We start from the raw sequence: 22,557 nt of genomic DNA, 5'->3' as shown, positions 1-22,557 counted from the left end.
AAAAAGCTACCGGGGGGAAGCTGTTCTAGATTTGATCCTAACAAATAGGGAGGAACTGGTTGAGAATTTGAAAGTGAAAGGCAGCTGAGGTGAAAGTGATCATGAAATCATAGAGCTCATAATTCTAAAGAAGGATAGAAGGGAGAACAGCAAAATAGAGACAATGGATTTCGGGAAGGCGGATTTTGGTAAGCTCAGAGAGCTGATAGGTAAGGTTCCATGGGAATCCAGACTGAGGGGGGAAAAACAGCTGAGAAGAGTAGGCAGTTTTTCAAAGGGACATTAAGGACCCAAAAGCAAGCTATTCCGCTGTGTCGGTAAAATAGAAAATATGGTAAAAGACCACGAGATCTTGGCTTAACCACGAGATCTTGTATGATCTAAAAATAAAAAAGGAGTCCTATAAAAAAATGGAAAGTAGGACAAATTACAAAGGAAGAATATAGGCAAACAACACAGGAATGCAGGGGCATGATTAGAAAGGCCAAGGCACAAAATGAGCTCAAACTAGCTATGGGACTAAAGGGAAACAAGAAGACTTTTTATGAATATATTAGAAGCAAGAGGAAGACCAGGGACAGAGTAGGCCCACTGGTCAGTGAGGAGAGAGAAACAGTAACAGGAAACTTGGAAATGGCAGAGATGCTTAATGACTTCTTTGTTTCAGTCTTCACTGAGAAGTCTGAAGGAATGCGTAACATAGTGAATGCTAGTGGGAAGGGGGAAGGTTTAGAAGATAAAATAAAAAAAGAACAAGTTAAAAATCACCTACAAAAGTTAGATGCCTGCAAGTCACCAGGGCCTGATGAAATGCATCCTAGAATACTCAAGGAGCTGATAGAGGAGGTATTTGAGCCTCTAGCTATCATCTTTGGAAAATCATGGGAGACAGGAGAGATTCCAGAAGACTGGAAAAGGGCAAATATAGTGTCCATTTATAAAAAGGGAAACAAGAACAACCCAGGAAACTACAGACCAGTTAGTTTAACTTCTGTGCCAGGGAAGATAATGAAGCAGGTAATTAAGGAAATTATCTGTAATCACTTGGAAGGTGTCAAAGTGCTAGGGAACAGCCAGCATGGATTTGTAAAGAACAAATCATGTCAAACCAATCTGAGAGCCTTGTGGATAAGGGAGAAGCGGTGGATGTGGTATACCTAGACTTTAGTAAGGCATTTGATACAGTCTTGCATGATATTCTTATGAATAAACTAGGCAAATACCACTTACATGGGGCTACTATAAGGTGGGTGCATAACTGGCTGGATAACCGTATTCAGAGAGTAGTTATTAATGGTTCACAATCGTGCTGGAAAGGTATAACAAGTGTGGTTCCGCAGGGGTCTGTTTTGGGACAGGCTCTGTTCAATATCTTCATCAACAATTTAGATATTGGCATAGAAAGTACTCTTATTAAGTTTGCAGATGATACCAAGCTGGGACGGGTTGCGACTAATCTGGAGGGATAAGGTCATAATTCAAAATGATCTGGACAAATTGGAGAAATGGTCTGAGGTAAACAGGATGAAGTTTAATAAAGACAAATGCAAAGTGCTCCACTTAGGAAGGAACAATCAGTTTCACACATACAGAATGGGAAGCGACTGTCTAGGAAGGAGTATGGCAGAAAGGGATCTCGGGGTTATAGTGGACCACAAGCTGAATATGAGTCAGCAGTGTGATGCTGTTGCAAAAAAAGCAAACATGATTCTGGGATGCATTAACAGGTGTGTTCTGTGCAAGACACGAGAAGTCATTCTTCCGCTCTACTCTGCACTAGTTAGGCCTCAGTTGGAGTATTGTGTCCAGTTCTGGGCACTGCATTTCAAGAAGGATGTGGAGAAATTGGAGAGGGCCCAGAGAAAAGCCACAAGAATGATTAAAGGTCTAGAGAACATGCCCTATGAAGGAAGGCTGAAAGAATTGGGTTTGTTTAGTTTAGAAAAGAGAAGATTGAGAGGGTACATGATAGCCGTTTTCAGGTATCTAAAAGGGTGTCATAAGGAGGGAGAAAACTTGTTCATCTTGGCTTCTGAGGCTAGAACAAGAAGCAATGGGCTTAAACTGCAGCAAGGGAGGTTTAGGCTGGACATTAAGAAAAAGTTTCTTACTGTCAGGGTAGTCAAACACTGGAATAAATTGCCCAGGGATGTTGTGGAATCCCCATCTCTGGAGATATTTAAGAGTAGGTTAGATAAATGTCTATTAGAGATGGTCTAGACAGTACTGGGTCCTGCCATGAGGGCAGGGGACTGGACTCGATGACCTTTCAAGGTCCGTTCCAGTGCTAGTATTCTATGATTCTATTCCTCCATAGAACAGTACTGCCCATGACCATTTTGCAAAATCTTGTAATGACCCTGCCCCCCAGTAAAAATTATTGCCCACCCTTGGTCTAGGTCACTCTGGACCCTAACCCTACTTTCCAGTGTAGCTACCTCTCCCGCTAGCTTTGCGTAATCTGCAAACTTAATGAGGGTGCAGTCTATTTCCTCATACATGTAATTAATCAAGATGTTGAACAAAACCACCTCCAGAACCGACCCTTAGAGCACTCCACTTGATACTGACTGCCAACCAGACATCGAGCTGTTGATCACTACTCATTGAGCCTGATTATCTAGCTAGCTTTCTATCTACCTTGCAGTCCAATTATACAATCCATACTACTGTGCTAGAAACCAAAATGTAGACACTGTGTAGATTCAAGCAAGAGGGTTTATTACACACAGTGCTGGCGTAGTGCCACCTTGCCACTTGGGCTCAGCAAACACTGCCAAGAAAATAATTACAATAGACTATATTGTAATTACAATAGACTGATGGGCAGAGAGAAACAATGGGGCGGGGAGTTCCTGAGCCCCTGGATAGGTTCTAGCAGCAAGGTATTATGATCCAGTGAGCCAATAGTCTAAAAGATTAGATAATAGTTTTGCCCATGTCTCAGGTTAACCCAACTGCTAAATGGAAGTATATGCCCCAACCCCTCCCACCAAGAGTTGCAATCCATAGCTACGTTCTGGTCGGGATCCAGAGAAGTGATGACGGTGCTTTTCCCAACAGGTGCGGGGTATGGTTCATAGGTGCTTGTGTAGGGGTATAAAGCAAAAACAAAACTGAGTGAGGTACGCAGCAAGCAATTGTTTATAATATGCCTTTAGTAAATTTTCAAATTGGGCTTATTAAAGGGGGGAGGTGCTATCTCTAGTTCCTTGGCAGCAATTCGTGGTCGGCCTTGAGAAGGCAGCTCTTGTCTCTTTCCCATGCAGACTGTGAGGCACCTTGCAGGGCCGTAACCTTGAGTGTGTGTGTGTGAAATGCATGATAGTGGTACGCAATTATTGCTTTCCATTTGGTGTTGTGCTGCCTAGCTTATAAACAGACAGGACTCCTTTCCTGTGTTCGTTCTGTTTTCCCAAAGCTTTCTGTTACTGTTTGGCTCACCAGGGCCTTGTGTCTTGGTTCGACTGTATAGCAAGGCCTCTTTGAAGGCTTAACCGGAGACCATAGCCTACCTATATATTAATGGGCTACCAGCTATCCCCACAGTGGGTTAAAAACCTGTTCCTACATACTGTAACTTGGTGCCAAGAATACTGTAGGAGACCATATCAAAAGCCTTGCTAAAATCAAGATATATCCTGTCCACTGCCTTCCCCATGTCCACAGAGCCAGTTACCTTGTCATAGAAGGCAGTCAGGCTAGTCAGACATGACTTTCCCTTGTTGAATCCACGTAGACTGTTCCCAATCACTCTCCTCTCTTCCAAGTGCTTCAAAATGGATTCCTTGATATTCCCTCCATGATTTTTCAAGGGCCCAAAGTGAGTCTGACCGATCGATAGGTCCCCAGATTGTCCTTTTTGCTCTTTTAAAAAGATGGGCACTACATTTGCCTTTTTCCAATTATCTGGAATCTCCCCAGATAGTTTTCAAAGATAATGGTCAACGGCTCTGCAGTCACATCAGCCAACTCCCTCAGCACTCTCGGATGCATTGTATCTTGCCCTGTGAATGTGTGTATGTCTAGCCTTTCTGAATACTTGTTAACCTGTTCTTTCTCCTCTGAGGGCTGCCCACCTCCTTCCCATAATATGCTGTCTAGTGCAGAAGTCTGGGAGCTGACCTCTGTGAAGATGGGGGGGGGGGGAGGGAAGCATTGAGTACTTCAGTTTTACCCACATCATCTGTCTTTGCTTTGTGAAATGTGTTCACCCTAAGGAAACCTGCACAAGCCTTTCAAAAGATGGATCTGGGAGCTTAAATTCATCAGTTAAAAAAAAATCATTGTCTTAAGGACAATATTACAGTGTATATTACAGGGTATATTACAGTGTGTAATCCACTAACCCCCTCGGGTCACTTCACCGTTATTGGTCCCTTTAGGCTAGTCTACACTAGCTCCATGAGAGGCAGAAGCTATGTCAACAGAAGAGCATCTCCTGTCAATATAGTGCCAGTTGTGGACATCACCTACGTCACAATAACTTGCATTACTCAGGAGTGTGAAAAAAGCTTCCACCCCCTGAAGTGATTCAAGTTATAGCAACATAAGCGGTAGCATAGACCTGCCCTTAGAACAGGGGTGGGCAAAAGGGCCTCTGCGGATCGGATCAAGCCTGCCAAATGGGTTCATCTGGCCTGCGGAGGTCATGCTGCTCCCCCACCCCATGGCCAATCAGGGCCTAGGGACAGGGGAGTGTGCAGTGCTTAGAGTAAACCTTGGCAGTTAACCCTAAGCATTGCGTGCCGGAGGGTAGGAAGTGAGAGACTTCGTGCTCCCCCTTCACCCAGGCCAGTCAGGGCCTACGGGGAGGGGGGTGGTGGGGAGGGAGCATGCAAAGTCTGGCCTGGCCTGCCCTGCCCTGCCCTGCAAGGGATCACCACGCTTAGTCACCTGCCAGCTGAGCAGTAGTTGGCGGTTGACTCTTAAGTGCAGAGCCCCTGGCAGGGCAGGAGAAAACTTCAGGTGCTCCCGCTTCCCAGGCCAGTCGGGGCCTGGGCATTGGGAGAAGCACATGAAGTCCCCTGCCCTGCCCTGCCCTGCCCTGCCCTGCCCTGCCCTGCCCTGCCCTGCCCTGCCCTGCCCTGCCCTGCCCTGCAACGAGTGTGCGGTGCTTAGAAGTGCTATGTGTTACTTGCAGGATGGGGGCAGGGTGGGAGGAGACTTTGTATAGTCCCCTCGCCCCCTGGCCCTGATTGGTCGGGGGAGAGCTCATGAAATTTCCTTCTGTCCTGGAAGGGGTTCTGCACTTAGTCAACTGCTAGCTGCTGCTCAGCTGGTGGGTGACTAAGCACAGTGCTCCCTTGCAGGGCAGGGCAGACTTCTCATGCTTCCCCCGCCCCCAGGTGCTGATTGATCCCTCTGGGGGCAGTAGGGGTGTGCACAAAGTCATCTCCCACCACCAGGAGAGGTGGGGGCAAAGACTTCCCATGCTCCCCTGCCCACAGACCAGTCAGTCTGTGGGTGGGGAAGAACGGAAGTGTCCTGGCCTTGCCCCTTCCACCTGAGGCCCTGCTCCTTCTGGGACTGTCTGGGGTCCAAATTTAGTACCCACCCCTCCCTTATAATAGGCAGTAATTGCTTATGCTAAATGATCTATTTGACTTTGTATTTAGCTGTGACGCTCCCAGTAACTTTCCCTGACTTGTAGAAGAGCTCTGTTGTTCAAAAACTTCTGTCTCACCATCAGAATTGATCCAATAAAAGGTATTTCCTCACTCACATTGTTCTCTAATATCCTGGAACCGACATGGCTACTCCAACACTGTGCACAATGTCATCCTCACTAATTCTGGCAGTTTACCTCACTATAGTAGCCTTATCTCAGTCATCTCTGAGTTGAATCTCTGCCGGCTTGCCTCTGTGAGAGAAAGCTGCAGTTTTTGTCGTTGTCCTTATTTTCTCATCTTCTGGGTGAAGAGGGACAGCCCATGTATTGGTCCTATGTTTTTTGAAAAAAATCTTTCTGGAATAAGGTGCCATTGTACACTCAGTTTCTGGTTTTATTGTGGGTAATTGAAAATTCAGGCTGCATTCTAGATGTAGCTATAATGTTAAATGTCTTAATTGTTGGAGTTATGGAAATATGCTCAGAGGTTTAAGTAACGGGTAGATATTGTTTATAAGTAAATGTTCAAAATGTTTCTCTTTTCAGGGAGTATCGTCCAGAATATGAGCGTCTGAAAAAATCATTGGTAAAGATTTACAAATATTTTACATGTTCTGGTTGAATTGTCTGTTCAATTTTCCTGCAGAACCCCAGCTTCTCAAAGTATATTCTGATTCCTAATCTTCTGGAATAAAATTTCCACAATATTTCAGAGGCCCATTATTTAATTTAATCATACTTAGTGACAAGCCCATCCTCCGTTTCTAGAATTGGAATGTTGTAGCTTTAATTTTTAAGGTAGTCTTTTCCACAAACCACACTCCATTCAAATGCATTAGTGCTAGTAAATGAATGTGAAAACATTGGAACACAGTGCCTGAGAGCCATGAGGAAGGCATATAAGGTGTAGAATGTTTACAGTGGGGAATAGATGATAAAGCAAGGAGAGAATAATTCTACTATACAAGCTGTAGAGAAACTACTATTGAGAGTCCTGGGAATGGTAAAAATCCCTTAGCTTCAAGGAGTATTTACCCAAGAATTCTGAAAACTCAAATGTGAAATTGCAGAACTCTCAACAGTAGTCTATAACCTATCATTTGAATCCATTTCTGTACTCAATGACTGGAGATTAGCTAATGTGATGCCAATTTTTAAAAAGGGCTCCAGAGGTGATCCAGACAGTCTGGTAAGTCTAACTTCAGTACTGGGCAAACTGGTTGAAACTATAGTAAGGAACAGAATGGCCAGATACGTAGGTTAACATAATTTGTTGGGAAAGAATCAACATGGTTTTTGTAAAGGAAAATCATGATTCACCAGTCTTCTGGAATTCTTTGAGGGGGTCAACAAGCATGTGGACAAAAGGTGATCCAGTGGATATAATGTACTTAGTTTTTCAGAAAGCCTTTGACACAGTCTCTCAGTAAAGGCTTTTTAGTAAGGTAAACTGCGAGGTCCTCTTGTAGATTGGTAAAATATAGGAAACAAAGGGTAGATAAAAATAGTCAGTTTTCAGGAGAGAGAAAGAGAGAGAGAGGTGAATAGTGGCATACTTGAGGGGTCTGTTCTGGGATAAGTCCTTTTCAACACTATTCCTAAATGATCTGGAAAAAGGGGTAAATTTGGAGTTAGCAAAGTTTGCAGATGATATGAAACTACTTGCAGATGATACCAAACTGTTTAGGATAGTCAAGACAGAAGCAGACTGTGAGGGACTCCAAGAAGATCTCACCAAACTGAGTGATTGGGCAACAAAATGGCAAATGAAATTTAATGTGGATAAGTGTAAAGTAATGCACATCGGGAAAAATAACCCCAACTATACGTACAGTATGATGGGGGCTAATTTGGCTACGACAAATCAGGAAAGAGATCTTGGAGTTATTGTGGACAGTTCTCTGAAAACTTCCACACAGTGTGCAGCGGTGGTCAAAAAGGCAAATAGGATGCTAGGAATTATTAGGAAAGGGATAGAAAATAAGACCCAGAACATCTTACTGCCCCTGTATAAAACTATGGTACGTCCACATCTTGAATACTGTGTACAGATGTGGTCTCCTCACCTCAAAAAAGATATTTTGGCCTTGGAAAGGGTTCAGAAAAGGGCAACTAAAATGATTAGGGGTTTGGAACGGGTCCCATATGAGGAGAGGCTAAAGAGACTGGGACTTTTCAGTTTAGAAAAGAGGAGACTGAGGGGGGATATGATAGAGGTCTATAAAATCATGAGTGGTGTGGAGAGGGCTGATAAAGAAAAGTTATTTATTAGTTCCCATAATAGAAGAACTAGAGGACACCAAATGAAATTAATGGGTAGCAGGTTTAAAACTTATAAAAGGAAGTTCTTCTTCACACAGCGTGTTGTCAACCTGTGGAACTCCTTGCCAGAGGAGGCGGTGAAGGCTAGGACTATAATAGAGTTTAAAGAGAAGCTGGATAAATTCATGGAGGTTAGGTCCATAAAAGGCTATTAGCCAGGGGATAAAATGGTGTCCTTGGCCTCTGTTTGTCAGAGGCTGGAGAGGGATGGCAGGAGACAAATCGCTTGATCATTGTCTTCGGTCAACCCTCTCTGGGGTACCTGGTGCTGGCCACAGTCGGTAGACAGGATACTGGGCTAGATGGACCTTTGGTCTGACCCAGTACGGCCGTTCTTATGTTATATTCTTATGTACTCAGAGTTTAAGTCCCAGGCAAACAGCATAGAGCTATGAAATGATCTCTTTCAGCTGGGTGAGTCTGCAGCAAAATAACAGATGAAATGTAATGTAAGGTAATGCATATTGGAAAACACAATCCCAACTGTACTTATAAAATGATGGGATTTAAAATAGCTTTTATAACTCAAAAAAGAATCTTGGAATCATTGTGAATAGTTTTATGAAAGCATCCACAAAGTGATCAGAAAGTTGGGAATCATTAAGAAAAGGATAGATAATTAGACAGAAAATATCATATTGCCTGTATATAAATCCATGGTATGCCCACGATGTGCAGATGTGGTTGCCCTATCTCAGAAAAGATATATTGCATTTTTCTGAATCTTTTCTGATTCCACCAAAACCAATGAATAAAATAGAATGGCTATATAGAAAGACCGGAAAAGAGGTGTCGTGGGGGGCGGGGCGCTACGATTGCGGTCTATAAAATCATGACTGGTGTAGAGAAAGTAGATAAGTGCTATTTAATCCTCAAAACATAAGAACTAGGGGGCACAAAATGAAATTAATAGGTAGCAGGTCTAAAACAAAAAGAAGTATTTCTTCACATAACACAATCAACCTGTGGAACTGTTTGCCAGAGAATGTTGTGAATAATTAGCATGAATGTGGTCAAATTAAGTATAAAAATATAATAAGAAAATCCAAAAAGGAGTTTGAAGCCAAAAATGCAAAAATTAATCGTAAAATATTTAAGTACATCAGAACCAGGAAGCCTGCTAAACAACCAGTAGGGCCCTTGGATGATAAAGATGTTAAAGGAGCCCTCAAAGATGATAAAGTAATTGCACAGAAGCTAAATGAATACTTTGCTCTAGTCTTCATGGCTGAGAGTATTGGAGAGATGCCCAAATCTGAGGAATTGTCCTAGATTGAGGTGTTTTTGAGATTTGAAGAGGTTTTGAAACAAATTGATAAACTTAACAGTAACAAGTCACCCGGACCAGATGGCATTCACCCAGGAGTTCTGAAAACTCAAATGTGAAATAGCGGAACTATTGACTTTAGTTTGCAACCTATCCTTTAAATTAGCTTCCGTACCTAGTGACTGGAAGATAGCTAATGTAACACAAGTATTTAAAAAGGGCACTAGAGGTGATCCTGGCAATTATAGACCGGTAAGTCTAACGTCAGTACCAGGCAAATTTAGTTGAAACTATAGTAAAGAATAAAATTGTTAGACTTGTATATGAACGTAATTTGTTGGGGGAAAGTCAACATGGTTTCTGTAAAGGGAAATCATGCCTAACTAATCTCTTAGAGTTCTTTAAGGGGAACAACAAACGTGGACAAGGGGAATCCAGTGGATATAGTATACTTAGATTTCCAGAAAGCCTTTGATAAGGTCCCTCCCCAAATGCTCTTAAAGTAAGTTGTCATGGGATAAGAGGGAAAGGCTTTTCAATGGATTAATAACTGGTTAAAAGACAGGAAACAAAGGGTAGGAATAAATGGTAAGTTTTCCAAATGGAGAGAGGTAACTAGTGAGGTCCCCCAAAGGTCTGTCCTGGGACCAATCCTATTCAACTTATCATATATATAGTAGCCTATTGTCTGTGCGTCTGTAACAATGCCGTACACAGCCACGTCCCCCTGGCCGTGTACGTCAGCGCCCTGCCCCCCTCCCCTCCCTCCGTGGCGCGCTGCACCGCTCAGCTGGCTCCCGGCGGGGGAGCAAGCAGCGGCAAGCGGCCGTTTGGGGTCTGTGCTCCTCGCACGGCTGCTTGCTGCCGCTTGCTCCCTCGCCGGGGCCTAGCTGAGCACTCCTAGCTGAGTGTGCCACGGAGGGAGGGGAAGGGGGGCAGGGCTGGCCGGAAGGGGGGACCCGGAGGCAAGGAGGTGGGAAGCAGCGCTCGGGGGGGATGTCTGGGGGCCATGGGGCTGTACCGGAGGAAGGAGGGCGGGAAGCGGACCTGGCCGGAGGGGGGGAGGGTGCAGCCACTGGCCGCAGCAGGAGTCCTTCCAGTCACGCCCCTGGCAGGCACTCCCTTTACTTGCCAGCAGAAGCCTGGTGGGGGTGGGGCTGGGAGCCACTCCCCCCGCCCGGCTTCTGCTCACAACCAGAGGCTCCTATTCGATCGTTAGAAACATAGATAGCTGGGTTTGTGATGACCGGGAGAACCGTATGGTCACTTGCCTGCCTGGTGCGAAGGTTGCGGATCTCTCGAGGCATCTAGATAGACTTATGTGTAGTGCTGGGGAGGAGCCGGTGGCCGTGGTACATGTAGGTACCAATGACGTAGGGAAGGGTAGGAGAGATGTCCTGGAGGCCAAATTTAGGCTGCTAGGAAAGAGACTGAAATCCAGGACCTCTATGGTGGCATTCTCGGAAATGCTTCCAGTTCCACGCGCAGGGCCAGGTAGGCAGGCAGAGCTTCAGAGTCTCAATGCGTGTATGAGACGATGGTGTAGGGAAGAGGGGTTTGGCTTTATTAGGAACTGGGGACACTTTTGGGAGAGGGGGAGCCTATACAGGAAGGATGGGCTCCACCTAAACCAGGGTGGAACGAGACTGCTGGCACTAAACATTAATAAGGCCGTAGAGCAGTTTTTAAACTAAGAGATGGGGGAAAGCCGATTGGTGCGGAGATGCACGTAAATCGGAGGGAGACTTCTCTTAGAGGAAAATCCATTGATAGAGAATCTCTAAGCTATAGTCAGAAAGAGAGGAGGGGAGAGGGCAAACCATAGGCCCGAGCATACAAACAACCGCATACAAAGTAATCCAATGCATCAGGGAAGGGCAGACAAATAACCAGTGGCAAATCTCTAAAGTGCTTGTACACAAATGCTAGGAGTCTGACTAATAAGATGGGTGAACTAGAGTACCTCGTATTAAATGAGGAGATTGACATAATAGGCATCACTGAAACCTGGTGGAATGAGGAAAATCTGTGGGACACAATCATACCGGGATATAAAATGTATAGAAAGGATAGAGCAGGCCGGGTGGGTGGCGGAGTGGCACGGTATGTGAAAGATAATGTAGAATCAAATGAAATAAAAATATTAAGTGAATCAACATGTTCCATAGAATCGCTATGGATAATAATTCCATGCTCCAATAATAAGAAATTAGCAGTAGGGATATATTACCGACCACCTGACCAGGACAGCGATACTGACATTGAAATGCTGAGGGAGATTAAAGAGGCTACCAAAATAAAGAACTCTATAATAATGGGGGATTTTAATTACCCCCATATTGACTGGATACATGTCACCTCAGGAAGAGAAGTGGAGATAAAATTTCTCAATGGCTTAAAAGACTGCTTCTTGGAGCAGCTGGTGCAGGAACCCACAAGGGGAGAGGCAATTCTCGATTTAGTCCTGAGTGGAGTGCAGGATCAGGTCCAGGATATAACTGTTACAGGACCGCTTGGGAATAGTGACCATAATTTAATAACATTCAACATTCCTCTGGTGGGAAGAACACCTCAGCAGTCCAGCACCCTGGCATTTAATTTCAAAAAGGGGAATTACACAAAAATGAGGAGGTTAGTTAAACAGAAACTAAAAGGCACAGTGACTAGAGCAAAGTCCCTGAAAGCTGCATGGAAACTTTTTAAAGACACCATAATAGAGGCCCAACTTAAATGTATACCCCAAATTAAAAAACATAGCAAGAGACCTAAAAAAGAGTCACCGTGGCTTAACCACCATGTAAAAGAAGCAGTGAGGGACAAAAAGGTATCTTTTAAGAAGTGGAAGTCCAGTCCTAGTGAGATAAATAGAAAGGAACATAAACACTGTCAAATCAAGTGTAAAAATGTAATAAGAAAAGCAAAAAAAGATTTTGAGGAACAGCTAGTCAAAAACTCAAAAAGAAATAACAACATGTTTTTTAAGTACATTAGAAGCAGGAAGCCTGCTAAAAAACCTGTGGGTCCCCTAGATGATCGAGCTATAAAAGGAGCAATCAAGGACGATAAAGCTATTGCGGAGAAACTAAATGATTTCTTTGCTTCAGTCTTCACGGCTGAGGACGTTGGGGAGATTCCTCAATCTGCACCATCCTTTGTGGGTGATGAATCTGAGGAATTGTCCCGGATTGAAGTGTCATTAGAGGAGGTTTTGGAACAAATAGAAAAACTTAATGTTAACAAATCTCCGGGACCGGATGGCATTCATCCAAGGGTTCTAAAAGAACTCAAATGGGAAATTGCTGAGCTATTATCTGTAGTTTGTAACCTATCCTTTAAATCGTCTTCTGTACCTAATGACTGGAAGGTAGCCAACGTGACACCAATATTTAAAAAGGGCTCTAGAGGCGATCCTGGCAATTACAGACTGGTAAGTGTAACTTCAGTACCGGGCAAATTAGTCGAAACAATAGTAAAGAATAAAATTGTGAAGCATGTAGAAGAGCATAATTTATTGGACAAAAGTCAACATGGTTTCTGTAAAGGGAAATCCTGTCTTACCAATCTGTTAGAGTTCTTTGAAGGGGTTAACAAACATGCAGACAAGGGGGATCCAGTAGACATAGTATACTTGGATTTTCAGAAAGCCTTTGACAAGGTCCCTCACCAAAGGCTCTTGTGTAAATTACATGACCATGGGATAAGAGGGAAGGTCCTTTCTTGGATTGAGAACTGGTTAAAAGACAGGAAACAAAGGGTAGGAATAAATGGTAAATTTTCAGATTGGAGAGGGGTAACTAGTGGTGTACCTCAAGGGTCAGTCCTGGGACCAATCCTTTTCAACGTATTCATAAATGATCTGGAGAAAGGGGTAAGCAGTGAGGTGGTAAAGTTTGCAGATGATACAAAACTGTTTAGGATAGTCAAGACAGAAGCAGACTGTGAGGGACTCCAAGAAGATCTCACCAAACTGAGTGATTGGGCAACAAAATGGCAAATGAAATTTAATGTGGATAAGTGCAAAAGTTATGCACATTGGAAAAAATAACCCCAACTATACATACAGTATGATGGAGGCTAATTTGGCTACAACAAATCAGGAAAGAGATCTTGGAGTTATCGTGGATAGTTCTCTGAAAACTTCCACACAGTGTGCACCAGCTGTCAAAAAGGCAAATAGGATGCGAGGAATTATTAGGAAAGGGATAGAAAATAAGACCCAGAACATCTTACTGCCCCTGTATAAAACTATGGTACACCCACATCTTGAAAACTGTGTACAGATGTGGTCTCCTCACCTCAAAAAAGATATTTTGGCCTTGGAAAGGGTTCAGAAAAGGGCAACTAAAATGATTAGGGGTTTGGAACGGGTCCCATATGAGGAGAGGTTAAAGCGACTGGGACTTTTCAGTTTAGAAAAGAGGAGACTGAGGGGGGATATGATAGAGGTCTATAAAATCATGAGTGGTGTGGAGAGGGCTGATAAAGAAAAGTTATTTATTAGTTTCCATAATAGAAGAACTAGAGGACACCAAATGAAATTAATGGGTAGCAGGTTTAAAACTAATAAAGTTCTTCACACAGCGTGTAGTCAACCTGTGGAACTCCTTGCCAGAGGAGGCTGTGAAAGCTAGGACTATAATAGAGTTTAAAGAGAAGCTGGATAAATTCATGGAGGTTAGGTCCATAAAAGGCTATTAGCCAGGGGATAAAATGGTGTCCTTGGCCTCTGTTTGTCAGAGGCTGGAGAGGGATGGCAGGAGACAAATCGCTTGATCATTGTCTTCGGTCCACCCTCTCTGGGGCACCTGGTGCTGGCCACTGTCGGCAGACAGGATACTGGGCTAGATGGACCTTTGGTCTGACCCAGTACGGCCGTTCTTATGTTCTTATGTTATGTATGTATGGGGGGGGGGGGGTGGTATGTGGCGGGGAGCCCCCGGCCCACCTGGCTTTTGCGCACGACCACAAGGCTCCCAAAACCAATCATGCTCCGCTTCTCAGTCGCTCCCGCGCCCCCGCCAGGCTTCCCTCTGGCGCCTCCAGCCGGAAATTCACAAAATACCAGACATTGCACATGTCTGGTATTTTCTGAATTTTTCTACTGGGCAGATGGTGCAAATACTGGACTGTCTGGTAGAAAACCGGACACCTGGCATCCCTTACCCCGGCGGGAGCGCCGCTCAGCTGGGCCCTGGGCAGCAAGCGGCCATTTGGGGTCCGCACTCCCCATGCATGGTGAGCGTGGACCTCAAACGGCCGCTTGCTCCCCTGCTGCGGCCCAACTGAGTGGCACTGGCGCTGCACTGCTCAGCTGAGCCCCGGTGGGACGGGAAGGGGGAGGCGGGGGGGGGCCGTGTACGTCACCGCCCCCCTTCCCCTCCTGCTGTGGCACTCAGCTGAGTGCTGCGCCCCTCAACCGGGTCGCTGGGGGAGCCAGCAGCACAAGGGGCTGTTAGGGCTCCCCCACGGTGGGAGCGGAAGGGAGGGCGGTGACGTACACAGCCCCGCCCCCTGGCCTTGTACATCACCGCCCTGCCCCCCTCCCTTGCGGCAGCACTCAGCCAAGCGCCACGGTGGGAGGGAAGGGGGGCGGGAGGCAGGGAGAGAGGCAGGAGGAGGAGGAGAAGAGAAAGGGAGAGCGAGAGGCAGGAGGGGGAGGGAGAGAAAGAGAGGGAGAGAGAGGCGGGAGGCGGAAGAGAGCTCTGAGAGCTGGGTAGGCAGTAGGAGGAGAGAGAGGGAGGGGGTGGGGGAGAGAGGGGAAGAGCTCAGGAGAGAAGACCTGAAAATCCTGTCTTATGATGGGCTAATTGGCTAGTCTACTATATAAAGGAGAATGTTTTTGATTTTGTGTGCTAATAGCTTGGACACCATAAGAGCTACCACAACCAAACTTTGCATGGGTAACTTTTCATCCAGGCGAAGGTTTTACAGTACTTTTGGACCCTATCAGGCCCAAGCTCAAGCTGTAAAGATAAAAAAGTAACCTGCTGCGCTGCAGGGGCTGCCCCGCCCACCCTAGGTCCTGTGTCCACTGTCTGCAGCCTCCAGTGCCATCCGGGATTCGCCCCCTCCCACCCGCAAGGTTACATAAGTGACCCTCTTCTCTCCTCTCCCCCCTACCTTGCGCTGGCACGCAGTGCCACGACCCCCACGCACACAACAACCCTGCCCCCCGTGGCACCTGCAGCCCCGGGCATGAGCTAGGGCACCCCTCCTGCATGTAACCTCCCCTGCACCCGGGGATGATGCAGACTTATATTTTAATCCCTATAGAACTCAGTGCAACTTTTCTACCATTCAAAAAAAGATAATGGACTAGTGTTTTTCTACAATTAGTTCCTCCGGTTTTCTGAGCAACGCTGGGTAACTCCAGCTAGTTTATAAATGAATTAGAGAAAAGGATAAGCAGTGAGGTGTCAAATTTTTCAGATGATACCAAACTGCTCAAGAGAGTTAAGACCAAAGCAGATGATGAAAAGCTTCAAAAAGATCTCACCACACTGAGGGTACGTCTAGACTACAGGCTTTTGTCGACAGAAGTTTTGTCGACAGATACTATCGACAAAACTTCTGTCAACAAAGAGCGTCTACACTACATTCAGTTCTGTCGACAAAACAAGCTGCTTTGTCGACATGGTAGTGTAGACGCAAAGGACAGTTTACATGCAATAACACCTTCTGTCGACAGAAACTCTGTGGACAGAAGGCATTATGCCTCGTAAAATGAGGTTTACCAGCGTCGACAAAACTGCCGAGTTCTGTCGACGTTATGTCGACAGAACTCAGCGGTAGTGTAGACGCAGGTATAGTTTTGTCGACAAAAGTCCACTTTTGTCGACAAAACTCTGTAGTCTAGACACACCCTAAGTGATTGGGAAACAAAATAGCAAATGAAATTTAATGTCGATAAGGTAATGCATATTGGAAAAAAATAATCCCAACTATACATACAATAAAGAGTGTCACAGGGAGGAGGGGGGAAATTGTTTTCCTTGGCCTCTGAGGATAGGACAAGAAGCAGTGGGCTTAAATGGCAGCAAAAGAGGTTTTGGTTGGACATTAGGAAAAACTTCCTAACTGTCAGGGTGGCTAAACACTGGAATAAGTTGCCTAGGGAGGTTGTAGAATTGCCATTTCTGGAGATATTTAAGAGCAGGTTAGATAGACCAGTGTTTCTCAATTTTTTTTTTTTTTTTTAATAAAGTACTCCTTTTATAAAAAAAAAAAAAAAAGAACCCCCGGTACCTACAGTTTTCAGACACACAACATTTTTTTCTACCATTGCAATACATTTGTTTCAACAACTTAATTGTAGCTGAGCAGGCGACGAAATTTTTGGGTGTGTAAAGTACAAAAATAATAACACTGTAAAACTTAAAACAATTCAGTTTTCTCCAAGTTTCAGTTCTGTTGATGTACCCCCCAGACTTATCTTGTGTACCCCTAAGGGTACTTGTGTGACGGACTGGGCCGTGTCTGGGCACAGCTGAGGGCGTCTGCTCAGGGCGAATTGCTCAAATTTGGGGCTCCTTACAGCCCCCAGACTGGTGACCTCTCCAACAGGCCACAAACCAGTCGCACAGAGCGCTTCAGCTGCCTGCCTGAAGCCTCAGAAGCAAAACCCCTCCGACACCCCAGCAATATCCGTGCCCCAGATGGCCCCGGGCCTCCTACACAGGGTCCCAGCACCCAATCCCACCTACCCCGAACAAGTTCTGTCCGGTTCCAAGAAACCAGCCACAGATCCCCGGTCAATTTACCCTCTGGACCTTACCCACAAATCACACTGAGCCAATCCTTTAGCATCTAACAACTAAAGGTTTATTACCACGAGAGAGAAAAGCGTGAGAGTAAGGTTGTTAAAGGAATAGTACATTACATGCATCGAATTTCCCAGTTCTCGATGCAGGCTCTAGCTGAGATGTTACAGCTGCTGTTTTAAAAGTCCTTGTTGCACATCCTAGGATCAGGATGGGTCCACGGGTCTTTCTGGCTCTTCGATCCCTGCATTGCTGCCTCTGGGATGAAGTGCTGAGCTGAAGACCAAGATGGAGTCCACCACATGGCCTATTTATCCCTCCTTCCTCGTCTCCTCTTGGCTACAGCAGGTTACCTGGCCCACGGCTTATTCCTCTGTGTTTCCTGCTGGTAGCCCTTAGGTATGAGTCACCACTCATTCTTTAGGTGTGTCCTTGGCCCATTGAGTGCCATTGTCCCACAGGGCCTCACTGATTAGCATGTCCATAGGCCGGGCTCTGCCCACTGCTCAACCACATGCAGAGAAATATTCAGTATCTACACAGATTAGACTCCTAACTACACACACAGACATTATACAATCACGTGACTAGCGTACATAGGATTAGCAGACAGTAAGCTTCTATTCAATGCCCCACATGGCCCCCTTTTATACCATTTTTGGGGCCCACACCCCCACCTATGGGTGCATCAGTGATCTGGCTGCTCCCCTCAAAATCCAGTAACGTGACAACTTGTACCATTGGTTGAGAAACATTGGTCTAGATAGTACCAAGTCCTGCCGTGAGGACAGGTGACTGGACTCAATGGCCTCTCAAGATCCCTTCCAGTTCTAGTATTCTAGGATTCTATGGTGGGGGCTAATTTGGCTACGACAAATCAGGAAAGAGATCTTGGAGTCATCGTGGATAGTTCTCTGAAAACATCCACTCAGTGCGCAGTGGCAGTCAAAAAAGCAAATAGAATGTTAGGAATCATTAAAAAAGGGATAGAGAATAAGACAGAAAACATCTTATTGCCTCTATATAAAACCCTGGTATGCCCCCATCTTGAATACTGCATGCAGATGTGGTCACCTCATCTCAAAAAAGATTATATTGGCATTGGAAAAGTTTTGGAAAAGGGCAACAAAAATGATTAGCGGTTTGGAATGGGTCCCATATGAAGAGAGAGTAAAACAACTTGGACTTTTTGGCTTAGAAAAGAGGAGACCGGGGGGAGGGGGAGAGGAGACATGGTAGAAGTCTATAATATCATGAATGGTGTGGAAAAAAGTGAATAAGGAAAAGTTATTTACTTATTCCCACAATATAAGAACTAGGAGTCACCAAATGAAATTAATAGGCAGCAGGTTTAAAACAAACAAAAGGAAGTTTTTCTTCATACAGCACATGGTCAGCCTGTGGAACTCCTTGCCAGAGGAGGATGTTAAGACCAGGACTTTAACAGGGTTTAAGAAAGAACTAGATAAATTCATGGAGGTTAGGTCCAACAATGGCTATTGGCCAGGGTGGGTAGAAATGGTGTCCCTAGCTTCTGCCAGAGGCTGGGAATAGGTGACAGGAGAGTGATTGCTTGATGATTCCCTGTTCTGTTCGCGCCCTCTGGGGCATATGGCATTGGATACTGGGCTGGATAGTCCTTTGGTCTGACCCAGTATGGCTGTTCTTATGCATGTTTAGGTGTTAATAGTGTTTGAAGGCCTCTTGCCCACATTTTGTTTGCAGTGGCTCAAGAGTAATTCATTGATGTCAAAAGCTTCAGAGAGATGGGCATGTTAGTCTGTAATTGGAAAAACTTAAACAGTGAACAGTTTAGCAGCACCTTAAAGACAACAAAACATGTAGATGGTATGAGCTTTCATGGGCATAACCCACTTCTTCAGATGAATGGAATATTAAATGTCCAGTTCCAAAATAAATAGGAGATGGGGGAGGAGGAAGTCAATTAGGGTATGTCTACACTACCCCACTAGTTCGAACTAGCGGGGGTAATGTAGTCATCCGCAGTTGCAAATGAAGCCCGGGATTTGAATTTCCTGGGCTTCATTTGCCTGAAGCCGGCCGGCGCCATTTTTAAATGCCGGCTAGTTCAGACCCCGTGCCGCGCGGCTACACGCGGCATGGACTAGCTAGTTCGGATTAGGCTTCCGAACTAGCTAGTCCGTGCCGCATGTAGCCACGCGGCACGGGGTCCGAACTAGCCAGCATTTAAAAATGGCGCCGGCCGGCTTCATGCAAATGAAGCCCGGGAAATTCAAATCCCGGGCTTCATTTGCAACTGCGGATGACTACATTACCCCCGCTAGTTCGAACTAGTGGGGTAGTGTAGACATACCCTCCGAGTGTTCGTGCTACAAGAAGCGGGTAGAGAAAGTGCAAATTGTTCTTAGTACCCATTGTTTGTTTTTTTTTAAAGTCAATAGGATGTGGAAGGAAGTGTGCTAGACATGTCTTTATTCATACCTTTGTGATGGGTCCCTAGCCTGTAAATGAAGTTAAGGTCTAAAGCTTCCCTGTGTATTTGGCTTGTGGAATTGGCCTGAAACAACATGGTGACTTTGAGATCCATTAATGAGTGCCCAGGCAGGTTAAAGTGTTCTCCAACAGATTTTTGTGTGTTGCCTTTTCAGATATCTGATTTGTGTCCATTAATTCTTTCCCGTAGAGACTGTGCTGTTTGGCCTATATACATGGCAGGGGGCATTGCTGGCATTTCATAGAATCATAGAATAATAGGACTGGAAGGGACCTCGAGAGGTCATCGAGTCCAGCCCCCCGCCCTCAAGGCAGGACCAAGCTCCATCTACACCATCCCTGACAGATGTCTATCTAACCTGTTCTTAAATATCTCCAGAGAGGGAGATTCCACCACCTCCCTTGGCAATTTATTCTAATATTTGACCTCCCTGACAGTTAGGAATTTTTTCCTGATGTCCAATCTAAACCTCCCCTGCTGCACTTTAAGCCCATTACTCCTTGTCCTGTCCTCAGAAATCAAGAGGAACAAATTTTCTCCTTCCTCCTTGTGACACCCTTTTAGATATTTGAAAACCGCTATCATGTCCCCCCTTAATCTTCTTTTTTCCAAACTAAACAAGCCCAGTTCATGAAGCCTGGCTTCATAGGTCATGTTCTCTAAACCTTTAATCATTCTTGTCGCTCTTCTCTGTACCCTTTCCAATTTCTCCACATCTTTCTTGAAATGTGGCGCCCAGAACTGGACACAGTACTCCAGCTGAGGCCTAACTAGTGCAGAGTAGAGCGGCAGAACGACTTCACGAGTTTTGTTTACAACACACCTGTTGATACAACCTAGTATCATATTTGCTTTTTTTGCAACAGCATCACACTGTTGACTCATTCAACTTGTGGTGCACTATGACCCCTAGATCCCTTTCCGCCATGCTCCTTCCTAGACAGTCGCTTCCCATCTTGTATGTATGGAACTGATTGTTCCTTCCTAAGTGGAGCACTTTGCATTTCTCTTTATTAAACCTCATCCTGTTTACCTCTGACCATTTCTCTAACTTGCTAAGGTCATTTTGAATTATGTCCCTATCCTCCAAAGAAGTCGCAACCCCACCCAGTTTGGTATCATCTGCAAACTTAATAAACGTACTCTCTATCCCAATATCTACATCATTGATGAAGATATTGAACAGTACAGGTCCCAAAACAGACCCTTGAGGAACTCCACTTGTTATCCCTTTCCAGCAGGATTTAGAACCGTTAACAACAACTCTCTGACTACGGTTATCCAGCCAATTATGCACCCACCTTATCGTGGCCCTATCTAAGTTATATTTGCCTAGTTTATCAATAAGAATATCATGCGAGACCGTATCAAATGCCTTACTCAAGTCTAGGTATATGACATCCACCACTTCTCCCTTATCCACAAGGCTCGTTATCTTATCAAAGAAAGCTATCAGATTAGTTTGGCATGACTTGTTCTTCACAAACCCATGCTGGCTATTCCCTATCACTTTATTACCTTCCAAGTGTTTGCATATGATTTCCTTAATTACCTGCTCCATTATCTTCCCTGGGACAGTCGTTAAACTGACCGGTCTATAGTTTCCTGGGTTGTTCTTCTTCCCCTTTTTATAGATGGGCACAATATTTGCCCTTTTCCAGTCTTCTGGAATCTCCCCTGTCTGCCATGATTTTTCAAAGATCATAGCTAAAGGCTCAGATACCTCCTCTATCAGCTCCTTGAGTATCCTGGGATGCATTTCATCAGGACCTGGTGACTATTTGATGGCATAGATCACATTAGTGGATGTGCAGTTAAACGAGTCTCTGTTGTTGTGACTGATGTGGTTGGGTCCAGTGATGAAATTGCTTGTATAGATGTGTGGATAGAGTTGGCACTGGGGCTGATTGCAGGGGTGGGTTCCTGAATGATTATGATGGAGTTTTGCTGTGAGGTTAGGGGGTTGTCTGTAAGCAAGGATTGGCCTTTCCCCAAAGACCTGTGATGGTGAGGGGTCATTTTCCTGGATAGGTTGTAGATTGTTGATAAAATGTTGGAGGGGTTTAAGTTGTAGGCTGTAGGTGATGACAAGTGGAATTCTGTTGTTTTCTCTTCTTGGCCTGTCTTAGAAGTAGTTCATGTCTGGGTACTCTTCTTCACTGAAGTCAGTGTACCTCTATATGCTTTGAGTCCTGGCTGTTCAAGAAACACTGTTCTCAGTGCAGTAATGGAGGTTCTGCAGCTCCGAAATTCACTTCTGTCCTCTGGTCCAGTAAATTCTGCTATAAAGTCCATTTATTGATTCATGCCTTTACCCAAAGCTTGGGTAGTCCTCTTCTAGAGAAGGAAAATTGTTTATCTTGTATTACTTTAACTATGTCCCTAGATCCTGTGGTGGGAGTTATGTTAACCACACTAAAATGTTTCCTTTTGCAGGAGAGAGCTCAGAGTAAGAAGCAAGAAGAGCAGCTGGAACGTCTGCGGAAAGACATGGACTCTGTGGCTATGGAGAGCAGCTCGCTTACAGGTAATGAAAGGGCTTTGAATGCTGGAGTGATTTAAACTTAGAGTCTTCATAGAGTTTGCCTTAAAGTCTCTTGAGCTTTTTTTCTCTGCCATACAAATATAAAAGCAACTTAGTCCCAGAGAAGGGCCCTGACCATTGTCCTGTGGGGATGGGCAAGAGTCTCATCTTTTATGATTAAGCCATAGTGAGGAAAAGATGAAACTCTGGTGCCTAACATAGGGGAGTGGGCATGCTAGAAATAGATTCAGCTGATGATAAAACTTTCTAGGGAGGGTGACATAGCAGGTAATTGTGGATGAATTAAGCAATATGAGGGAGGCTGTAATCTGGGGTGGTTCTTAGAGTCCTTTTTCACTTTGATTCCAATCAGGTGTATGCACACCTCGTACATGAGCATTGGAAACTTTTCCCCTACCAGCTCCCATAGGGTCGGCCACGGAGACCCCCTAGAGCGGCGCCGCTATATTAGCGCATATATACCACTGCCTTCCCTGCCCTCCCTCAGTTTCTTCTTACCATCTGTGACAGCATTGGAACTTCCTAGCTGTGGCAAGTGTCTAGTCCCTAGCCTATAGCTCTCTTTGTCATCTCTTC

At 45.0% G+C, this 22,557-nt stretch overlaps 1 protein-coding gene across 5 annotated transcripts in view; it reads left to right on the top strand.

Moving 5' to 3' along the window:
- The window catches only part of GPN1 (GPN-loop GTPase 1), a 93,385-nt gene that overhangs the window by 51,442 nt on the left and 19,386 nt on the right, over nt 1-22,557 (top strand). For 3 of the 5 annotated variants that reach the window (XM_075916265.1, XM_075916264.1, XM_075916268.1), the window contains 2 exons: nt 6,158-6,197; nt 21,873-21,963. In XM_075916265.1, coding sequence (XP_075772380.1) covers nt 6,158-6,197; nt 21,873-21,963 — 131 coding nt within the window. The remainder of the gene's footprint in view (nt 1-6,157; nt 6,198-21,872; nt 21,964-22,557) is intronic. The other 2 variants (XR_012899290.1, XM_075916266.1) reach the window with 1 other exon arrangement.

This window comes from Pelodiscus sinensis, unplaced genomic scaffold (assembly GCF_049634645.1).
Source record: "Pelodiscus sinensis isolate JC-2024 unplaced genomic scaffold, ASM4963464v1 ctg80, whole genome shotgun sequence".
Classification (NCBI taxonomy): Eukaryota; Metazoa; Chordata; order Testudines; family Trionychidae; genus Pelodiscus; species Pelodiscus sinensis.
The sequence above is the reverse complement of the archived record's forward strand: the minus strand, read 5'-3'. Positions and strand labels throughout refer to the sequence as shown.